The 11,265-nt window shown below is 43.1% G+C and overlaps 1 protein-coding gene across 1 annotated transcript; it reads left to right on the top strand.

Annotated features, from left to right (window-relative positions):
- The first annotated feature begins 6,068 nt into the window (after positions 1–6,068).
- On the top strand, positions 6,069–9,976 carry bambia (BMP and activin membrane-bound inhibitor (Xenopus laevis) homolog a). The gene is made up of 3 exons (XM_010737320.3): positions 6,069–6,667; positions 8,350–8,640; positions 9,463–9,976. Exons 1-3 carry the CDS (start codon positions 6,592–6,594, stop codon positions 9,879–9,881), a joined length of 786 nt encoding a protein of 261 aa, XP_010735622.1. The 5' UTR covers positions 6,069–6,591; the 3' UTR covers positions 9,882–9,976.
- Positions 9,977–11,265: the final 1,289 nt, after the last annotated feature.

Here is an 11,265-nt window from a genome sequence, read left to right on the forward strand (position 1 = left end):
CGTTCTTGGGTTTTTAATGGTCCCCTTAGTTTCCGTTTCCTGTTGGGTTTAACTTGATAAGAAGACGTGTTGGACGTCTCTGAGCAGGTTTCTTCAGTTTGTCATGGGCAGTGACTGAAGACATTCTTGGTCTTAAAAGTACTTCAACGATCAATCTCAATTATTTGAGTTGCAATTTTGAATGTCGTTGGACAAGATAATGTAGATTAAGATTATATATCTATACATCTTCCACGTCTATGGTTTAACCTTTAACCTCTGCTACCCCCTGCTGCTGGTTTTCTGTACTGCAGATCCTTGTTCTGTTGTTCATACTGTACCTAAAGGTGCTCTGTGTTTGTGAACTTCTAGCAGCTATGGACGATGTGCTATCAAGGTCCAAGTAGAGGAAAGGGAGCCCTCCCACCACTGAATAAATAACTCTGAATTTCCAATCTAATTCAGACAGTATGGACTGCTCCATTTGGACACTATAGGCTCTTAGAAAGGACAAAACACTAAATCACAAACACACATAGCACATACAGTATGTCATTGCTTTGCATACAGATCACCGCAATCAATGCAGCCTGTGTCTTTAAGCATCCTCTATATTTATACATTACAAATGTAAACATCAAAGTAACCAATCATACATTTTTGGTTTATTATTTATATTACTCTAAAATCAGCGTCCTATCTATATATCTATCCATCTATCTATCTATTGTTGTGCAGACTTGTGCATACATTTTTCTCATTCTTTGCATTGCAGTTTGTCTAAAGTTCAGTAAGTTACTGATGGCAGTTAATTACTTTATGACAGAATTATTTATTAAAGATTTTATTTTTAAATGCAGCACTGATTAAAATTAATCATGATCATAACTGTATACAAACATTAAAAAATAAATAAAAATGTGTTAAGTGAGATGTTAAATATTTGAACATCGCTCTCAGGTCACAGGTCATACTACGTCATACCTGCAGAGGGCAGTAAAGACCTTCATATAAAGTGAAGATAACCAGTTCAACGTTTATTATCTCATTTCTATCTGCTGAGTTTATGAAAAACAGATTCCATACATTCATGAGGACAGTTTGAAAGATGAATGAAACAAAATGAGCTCAGACTCCAGAAGGCTCTTCAGTATTTATTCTAAATATGAGTATAATCAATGATGATTAATAGAACCTCAGTTTAAAACATCTGCTCTGAATAGATCCATATTACCTTTTCATGACAGCGTTTGATGCTCAGTATTTATTCTAGAGTCAGAGTAAGTTCTTGATCTGATCTGATGCTTTGTCATTTTTTGTAATTGTAATTTATTCATTTCAAGACAGGGACAGCGCACAATAAAACATTCATCTTGTACAAGAGAATATGCATTTTCCACCTGTAGTCCCTGGGCAGGTTGATGGAATGTTGCATAGACAGTATAGGAAAACAAAAAGAAAGAAATTATTAAGTGAAATAACAGGACATGGCCAATAATAATAATAAAGAAACAATATATAAAATAGATAAATAGAGACATTGAAGCAGATTCAGCAGGACAGGGACCCTCAAAACATACTCACTCACACACACACACTCAATTCATCAATGTGTACACTCTTGTCTTGACAGTAGCCAATGCTTTGCAAGGTGTGAAAAGGCATGGAGAGTTTTACATGAAATAATGTCTGTTGGCAGAGTATTCCATTGAGTCATGGCAATGCAAGAAAATGAAGACTTCCCAAATGTAGTTTTGCGTTGGGGTACACTACGCTCACCCCCTGTAACAGATCTTGTTGTTCTTGTTGACTTCTCAGAGTACAACTTTTTTTTTTAAGGGGAGAGCTGCAGCATTGTGAATAATTTTTTTAAGTATGCAGACATTTGAGTGCTTCATTAGATTCTCTAAATTTTTAATTTCATATTTATTGAGTATATGACAGTGATGGTAGCACTGTGGCTTTTTATCATGGATTTTGAGGGCACTTTCATATAATGATTCAAGTGGTTTTAGAGCTGTTTTGTTTGACTGAGACCAGCTTGTTATGCAATATAAAAAATGTGGTATAGTCATAGCATTCATATACATACTGGAAGCCTCAACTGTGAGTGAATTCCTTATGTATCTGAAGTTAGCTGGGTTAAATTTCAGTGTGTTTCTCAGTTTTTTAACATGGTATTAAAAGCTAAGAGTTCGGTCAAGGGTAACACCCAAGTACTTGAATTTATCCACATTATTTAGTGTTTGCCCATTTACTGAGACATCGGAGCATTCTTTCAGTGTAAGCCTGTTGGTGAAAAACATGGCAACAGTTTTTTTTATTTATTTAATGTTCTGTTCATGTTGTTGTCATAAGTAAACAAGTAAACAAGCTGTTATCAACACAAAAGGTGTCAACTCTGAGGAATCTAAAACACTTCATAGTTTTGATCAGAATCAAGTTTGTTAAGTAGATTTTCACATATATGGAATTTGCCTTGGTGTTTTTGGTGCATAACAAACATATAAGGAGGATAAAAAACACTTCTCTCTGTCTCTTTATGTGGTTTTGAACACACGTGTTTAAAGGAAGATTATTTGTCAAACTACTATTTCCAAGGCCAAGAATGAACTTCTAAGTATATCTTATGTATTTGTATTGATGAAGAATGTGTGTGAACAGTTCCTACCTCCAGAACTGTTTTATTTACGTGGCTGAGAAGCTGCATGAGAAGCTCAGCTGGACTGGAGGAATAGAATAAGGATCCACTGTTTCCAGTTCATACTCCACCATGTTGTCACTGATAGTACAAGGCAGCGTCACAGAGTTTGATCAGTAAGTGTATCACACCTGAAGATCAAACACACACTATCTACAGAGTCATCTGTGTGTGTGTGGGTAAGAGAACAGACTGCTACTGAATGAATTCTCCACATTAAACAAATACAAACAAAGGTGGATGCCGTCGGTTTCCTGTCTGTGAGCGCTGCAGATAAAGTCTGCATGAATGCCTCTGAATGCACGCAGGCTGTAACTCAATCTGCATCATCAAAGCTGTGTGAACAGTTTCCCCTGCACATCCACAGTATCTGTCCACAGAACCCGGCGCTCTGATGCGACGAGACTACCCGCTCCATTATCTGGAGGAGAATAAAATAGATCATGGAGGATGGAGACAGTCTGCCTGTCTCTGATTCTTCTGAGACCTTGATATGGCTCACATCAAAGAGAGGAGAGGAAGCTGGGAGGTGTCGGAGGAAGTCTGTCTGTCCTGACGTGTGTCCTCGTGTATCACTGACGGTGCCAGTTTGAGGTTTAGATCTTCAAAGTGGGAACATTTATGGATTAATAATTGGTTTTGGACAGTCTGGACTCCTTTAAATCGTTGGTTTGGAGCTGGTTCTTGTGTTTAAGATTTCATTTTAAAATCCAGGTAGACTTCACTCCGCCCCTCCACCACCAAAACCACCAGCACTCAGCAGCAACCTAGTCGTCGTTGCTCCAAGCAGTAGGGGGGCTTTTGTTAAGCAAAGCTTCCACTGTCTGTGTCAGGTCACACCTACAATAGTCTCCTAATGTGTGAAAGCAGACACAACCTGTGGGGTGTAATTGTTCACTAAAAGGCCACTTTACGCGACCCCCCTCCTGCCTTACATCACCCCCCGCCCGTGTCAAGTTTACTTTACAGATTGTCTTTTCTTCTTCTACGATTCTACGAGTTTAAAGAGGCACAGGAGGGAGCTGATGATGTCACACAGGTCATTTTGAAAATCTTTGAGAGATTTTTTTTTTTATGTAATCTTGAGTTACAAAAGTTTGTGGAGCTTGTGTTGGAGGTGGATAGTATTTAGCATGCAGGGATGATCAAAAGATGGTAGACTTGAATTATGGGAAATGGAGTGAATCCAGTGTTTTGAGGCTTTGACTACAGGGCTTATAGTCAGAATCTCCCTTTAATGTTCATGAGTCTGAAGGGGGAAAATCATCAGTTGGCCTGCTTCATAAATCCAAGAGCTAAAGAGATGAAACTCTTCAAATAAAAACCTTGTTAGACTCTCAACCACCAGGTGGTGATCTTAAACTGTCTATTACAAGTGAAGGCAGGCCGGCAGAGGTGGAGGTGCTGCTCACTGTCTATTAAAGGGAAATTCTGATCACAATAAACCAAACAGCCACATCAAATAAGTTAAATATTTTCATTCACTGACAATAAAAACAGCACGTTCTGCCATAGAGTCCTATAGACACAGGCCTTTAACAGACACCCTGTCTCACTGCTCCACCTGTTTCTTTCCAGTGTCCACCCAAAACCAAATAATGCAAATACAATAGCACAGGACATCACACACCCAGTCAGACGCCACTTCACGGTTACAGCCGTGTGCCACCACCCTGAGGGCCAGGAGGGCTCCTTCTGGCTCCAGTCTGGCAGAAGACATTGTGACCAGCCGAGGGTTTACATGTTTATATGTAGTTATTGTGTTGTACTTCTGTCTGTGACTGCATTGTGATGGTGCATGTCTTCAACCACAGGAGACCTTTGTTCATGATAAAGACCAGTGATCAACATAAAACCAGTATTTCCATTCTCCAACGTCCACCAGCCGGTGAGCTGCAGACAGTGTGCTGTGTTCACAGACGTGATCCTCATCCTGTTGTCTGCCGGGCACAGTTCAGGCCTGTGGATGCTTTATTTATACAGGTAAATGTTTTCCTTAATGACCCCCTCAGGATATAGTCTCACTGTCAGACCCTCTGCAGGGTGAATTATGGCTCTCCCTCTGATTTGAATGTGTGAATTTTACTGTAAGCATATTCCTGTTATTAATTTATAAACACACTCATGTCAAATAAATGAATCACATCCATGTGTCCTTCTGAAATATTCATTTTTTCATCTGTAAAAGCTGATACAATCGCGCGCGCGCTCGTGCATTTTGCATTGTCGGTTGTTAAAAGGTAATTGGTGTCTGCGCGCGTGCGTGTGTGTGTGTGTGTGTGTGTGTGTGTGTGTCGTCTCGGTGGCGCCATGTGCCTTTTTGGATTGCTAATTTGTGTAAACGGCTCCAGCAGCAGCAGCAGCAGCAGCAGCAGCAGCAGTGTGTTTTAGCCCGGGGGGAAGCGGCTCAGCGCGGCGCTGACCTGTCTGCCGCTGCCGGCACCATGACGCTGCAGGTACAACTGCTGTGGGAACCGGCTCCATTTAGTTTCATTTGAACACTTAGTATTAATATTAATATTAATAATAATAATAATAATAAATAACAGACACACAGATACAGCTGTATGAATCAATGTATTTCATTTAACTGCGCATTTCTTAATTGAAATAGGTAAATGACACACACAGCAGAGAGGACATTTTGTGTCAGAACAAGCGTTAAAACATCCTCAAATGAAATATTTCACTATTCGGTAGACTAACATTATCGTCCGGTTCTGTCACCGTGTGTTCAGTCCACAGTCTCCGCGGCAGTGTGAGCTCTGTGCGGGACACTTTGTTAACCAGCCGGAGTGACTGCAGCCCGGGCCAATGGTGTCCAATCATGACATATTATGGAATATGGCATTATGGACATGAATGAAGGGACCGGGCTGAACGGAGACGTCAAGCTGGACGGTGACAGCCGGAATACAACCGGAACATTAGATGATTTGGACGAGAAAATAAAAGCATGAAGTTGGAAATAGAGCAGGGACTCGATGAGAAAGTAGCTTTAGCGGGGGTGTAATGCGACAGTGTTATAGAAGTCAGTCTACAATATTAATAACGTTCAGTTATCATGAGCCTGAGCCCAAACAAAGCTGATGTTGCCATAGTGGTTGAACATAAAAACCTGCCAATAAAACGTTTTTATTTGTACAGATTCATTTACTTATTTTTTTTTTAAAAAGATACACATAACCCGTGTTTAATTCCACTCCATTGGTTTACTTCACAGTATTTATTTATCTACCTATCATTTTTTGTGGTGTATATAAATATGCTTTCCTTGATTTATTTTGAAAAGCAGCACAGGATGTAGCGTCGTTACGTATTCTGACTCGCTTCTCTCTGGGCGGGCTGACCAATCAGCGCGCAGTGGGCGGAGCCCCGCCAGACCACAGCTATTTGTTCTGTTAAATCTCGTCTGTCCGGAGTCTGCGTGCAGTCTGTGGTCCGGCAGAGTCCTCCGTCTTTTTCCCAACATTTCTCCGTCCAGGAATACAAAAAGTGACGCTTCGCCATGACCGGCTGCTTATAGAGGCAAAGGAGGACCAGCGGTGACAACTTCGTATCCCATTCACTGTCTTCACAGGAGTATATCTGTCTTTTTTCCCCCCCTCCTCGGCTTGAAGAAGAAGAAGACGCTGCTGCGCGTCCTCCGCTTTTTAAAGCAAACTCGCTAACTTTGTTGTGGCTCCATGCGGGAGAGGAAACACTTGGGACGGATATTTCAGCTTCTTTTCTGCCAGCACGGATTGTGAGCTGTCGTGTTTGAGCACAGGAATGTCTCATTCTTCGCCGTAGCCTCCATGTAATCTTTTTTTTTTTTTTGTTGTTGTCGTCCAGCTCTTCGCCCAGCGGACTCTGAGCTGCTGCTCACTGGATATACGAGGACTTTTTTTCTGCGCAGTAACTTGCTGTAAATGGATCGCCAGTCCAGTTTCATTTCCATTTGGCTACAACTGGAACTCTGTGCCATGGCTGTTCTTCTGACTAAAGGTATATGAGGACGGGGCATGTTTTGTTAGCGTCTTCAAAGCAGACTAAAAACAAGACCGAGCTCAGAGCTCAGTCCACGGCCCTGACTCCAGAGTTTTTACACCCTCCAAATGTCAGCCTGTAAACTTATTGTCCTTATTGTGTTCAGAGAACTTATTTCTATTTCAAACTAACTTAATTGACCAATTGAAGTAATATAGCTGTTTGTTTTAATCCCATTTACTCCCAGCACACTCCCCCTGAAATAACTGCAGTGGAAAGAAGCTAAAAATGATCCCAACCACAATTATTGACTTCTTTTTGAAGAAGACTTTCCTTCCACATAAAAACTCCAGCTTTAATGTCCAAACTCTTTTTTTTTTTTTTTTTAAACATTGCCATTAATCCTCCAGTAATGTCTCCTCCTGCCTGCCATGTTTCAGTTGGATAACACAGTTAGAAGCCAGAAGCTGCCATTCATAGTTCACAGGGCTCCAAAGCTTCAGTCCCCGGCCTGTTTCTCTCTCCCCCCCCTCCTTTTTCAGCCCACAAAGGGGCCTCTCCTTTCTAATGAAATATTCTCCAAATGACCTGCCCGGGCCCTGCTGCTCCAATCATTCACAGGGAAAACACTGATCTGATGAATGTGCTCCTGCACCGCATTCAACGCTGAGAGGAAACACTCTGGAAGTGTCAGCGGCTCGTATTTTTTAGCTCAGGTTTGGATGGAAACACTTCACAGGTCGACTTTTATAGCCTCATTCATGCAGCCGTTTTTTAAATTACTATCTGTTTGTTTTTTTTTTAAACACCAGCCCAACAAAACAGTGTCTTAATCCTACATTATATGTTGGATTCAGTGTCTCATGAGAGGCTGTGAAAAGTCCTCAAGATGAAGTTTTTTGTTGTTGCTTCAGGTCAGGGCAGGTCCTCAAGCCCAGATGAATGTCTTCAAAAAGTTTTTATAAAAAGAAGCCGCGCATGAGATAATAAGTGGGCCTGTGTAAAAGCAGGTAGCCGTAATGATAAGGTTGCTGGGAGCTCATTAGACGGGACCTCGGTGCTCCATGCTCCCCCCTCCAGGCGCTCCTGACCACAAGTGAAGCTTTGCGTGCAAACCGAGGGAAAGGAGACTCCTGCGCCTCTGCTCCGGCTCCCCCTCCTCTCCTCCCTTTACGAGTTTCCTATTGGGTTGAAAGAAATTGACTTTGGCAAACAAACCACTAATTATAAGCTACACGGTTCCTGTTTTATAATACAGACAAAAAAAAAAGAGGCATTTTGCATGAGCGGCTCTTCACTGAAGGCTGAATCGATGCAGAGGAGAAATATTCCTGTGAGGTCTTCAAGAGTTACCTGGCTGTTTATTGCGGCGCTTGGCGGACACTGTGAGCAAACACTTTCAAAATAAGAGTACAGAAGACCACAGACTGCATTTGATTGGATTAAGCCCCCAAATACGAGTGCTAGAAGGAGTTTAGTAGTTGGATATGCCTCACACAAACATAAATGTAGTCAAAGCTTGGCTAAAACAAACCTAGAACGAAACTATTCGTATCAGGCAGCCTGACAAACTTCTAATCTTAAGCGCAGGCCATCAAACTATCAGCCGAAATGACTCATCGGTAATTAAACTATAAATACATCTAAACACTCAGACAGCTTCCCTAACCCTGCCTCTCTCTGCCTCTGTGCGTTTCCAGGAGAAATAAGGTGTTACTGTGACGCGCCGCACTGCGTAGCCACAGGATACATGTGCAAATCAGAACTGAACGCCTGCTTCACCAAGGTGCTGGACCCGCTCAACGCCAACTCCCCCATCACCCACGGGTGTTTAGACCCCGTCGCCAACGCGGCGGACGTATGCAGCAACCAGAGGAGCGCCCAGGACGTCCTCAGCGGGGTCCCGGCGACGACGGCACTGGAGTGCTGCCACGACGACATGTGCAACTACAGAGGCCTGCACGACCTGGCGCACCCCAGGGACTCGACAGGTAAAGAGAAAAGAGAAGAAAAAAAAACAGCCTCACAGAGGCCGGCTGAATCAGCCGCTGTGGGGATGTTTGTTTTTCACAGGAAGTGAAGTATGAAATTCTCTTTAACTGCTTTTTAAAAATGACTGCTCTCTCTCTGGGGGGAATTTACGATTCCTCCTCAGCAAATATTCAATGTTTTTTCCCTTTTCCTGTTCCAGAGGCGATACGTTGAGCTGTAGGGCTCTTCAAACACTTTGCTGTTTATGGACATGCAGGCCACCCTTGCCCCCTCCCTCAGACTCGCTTTTTTCCCCCTGCTTCCCAGCTTTACAGAACTTCAATTTGACTTTTAATGGGCTCCAGCTCTGCGCCTGGGAAGGCAAGGGAGCAGCCAGTTTACCTTAAGCACTTGGAAAGAGATCAGATATATATATTTTTTTATTATGTGTGCACCATGTAATTTTCCCACTGAGGAGGAATGCGCCTTGTAGAATGAATATTCCCTGACAAGTGTGCATGTCGGGCTGTACTGCCTCATGGAGTTATGAAAAGGTTCACAGAGAGACACAGTCCTGAGGGGATTCTCTGTTGTGACCCCTGACCACAGCAGATCATAGTTTATTAGCTCAAATTAATATCTGGCCAAGTCGGGACGAGGTGACTCATTTGTTTTCGCCCCTCTTGCTTCCTCGCTCTCGTCTCTGTCTTATTTTCCCTCTCTGTGCTTCCTGGCATGTGAAATCTTCTCATGAAGCTCCAAAGATAAACATATTCTTTCTCCTTGCTACATGAATGTATAAGAGCGTGCAGTTAATCAGGCCTTTATCTCTGTGTGTGCAGATCACAGCCGGTACCAGCCAGACAGCAACAACAGGAACCTGGTGACCCGGGTTCAGGAGCTGGCTTCAGCCAAGGAGGTGTGGTTCAGAGCGGCAGTGATCGCCGTCCCCATCGCCGGCGGCCTCATCCTCGTCCTGCTCATCATGCTGGCGCTGCGAATGCTGCGCAGCGAGAACAAGCGTCTGCAGGACCAGCGGCAGCAGATGCTGTCGAGGCTCCACTACAGCTTCCACGGCCACCACACCAAGAAAGGCCACGTGGCGAAGCTGGACCTGGAGTGCATGGTGCCCGTCACGGGACACGAGAACTGCTGCCTGACCTGCGACAAGATGAGGCAGGCAGACCTGGGAAACGACAAGATCCTGTCTCTGGTGCACTGGGGGATGTACAGCGGCCACGGCAAGCTGGAGTTTGTATGATTCCTGCTGGGAACAACGTGACTGTCACCTCCCCGCAAACAGCCAGGACTGCCTCTCAATCGTTGGCCTTTGCTTTTTGATTTTTGTTTTTAAACTTTAGAAGACATTCCCATGTTGTTGGCGGACTTTTGGGTTTGTGTTTTTGTTTTCAAACCAGAGGCGAAATAATACGAGACTGATCTGATGCCGTGTGGTTTTTGCTAGAGGAGCACTTTACTTGAAAATGAAAGGCAAAGCGAAGCGACGAGGAGCTGTATTAAACTTGAGAGGGCAGGACTGAGAGGTGGAGTGAGAGCTCTGTCACTGCTCCTGAGGATCCTGGACTTTAACACTGAGCGCTGAAGGATTCCAAAAGTCTTATTTGCACATTTGTAAAAAAGAAAAACAAACTTTTAAAAAAAAACGTTGTCGTTGCTTAAAACAAGAATTTTACACTGACACCAGGGTACAAAAAAAAAGGATTTGTTTGAGGAGTAAAAAAAAAAAATTCAGTGTTTGACTGTAGGTGTGCACACTCCTCTGTGTACGTTTCATGATTCAAGCTTATTGTAAAGATTTAAAATATATATATATTTTTGTCTGATAAACTGACTGGTGTGTGTCTTGTTCTGGGTGAATGTCCAGCATCTCTCTGTGATCAGACTATAAGCTTGATTGTGAGTGTGAAAGAAAAACTTCCATTAAAATGACTTTTTATTTATTTCACGATTCATTCTTGTGTTTTTACCTTTTTAGTTAGAGTGTGCCTGTGTGTGTGTGTGTGTGTGTGTCAGGAGCATCCTGCTCTGGCAGTGTGATGTTTCAAAGCCAGGTCTCAGTGTGGCCTTGGCGTTCTTCACACAGTGAGGCCTTGTTTTACAGTAGAGGTGCTGCATCTGTCAGCCGTTCTTGAACCCTCTCCAGAGGTCAGCGTTTCAGCCTCAAATAACTCTCTTACTCTCTTCCTCCTTAACTGGGCTGGATTTATCCTGGAAGTAGTGCTGCTATTTATTTTATACTCGCTCTAATGCCAGTAAGCGCTCCTCTGTTCTGCCTCTCTGGGTGTCAGTGGAAACACTGTCCCTCCTGTGTTCAGCGTAGAGGCAGTTCAATCTGATTTTTTTTTTTTTTTTGCTGTTCAGACGGTGTGTATGTGGCAATAATCTGGAGTGTGAAAACACCAAAACAAACCTGTGAATTGAGCCTAGCAGCGTGTTTGCCAGAGTCTGATATACCTTCTACCTCTGTGCTCTGAGCTCTATTATTGTCCAACATCTATTAAAGAAGCGATGAGCTGAGCGCACACACACTGCTGTCCCGCTGTCAGAAATACTGGAGCACTAAATCTGTATTAATCCGCAGCCTGAAAATAGTCCCTGAGAGGTGCACTATTTGTTGAGTGATG

The sequence above is a fragment of the Larimichthys crocea genome, chromosome XXIII, assembly GCF_000972845.2.
Source record: "Larimichthys crocea isolate SSNF chromosome XXIII, L_crocea_2.0, whole genome shotgun sequence".
Lineage (NCBI taxonomy): Eukaryota > Metazoa > Chordata > Actinopteri > Sciaenidae > Larimichthys > Larimichthys crocea.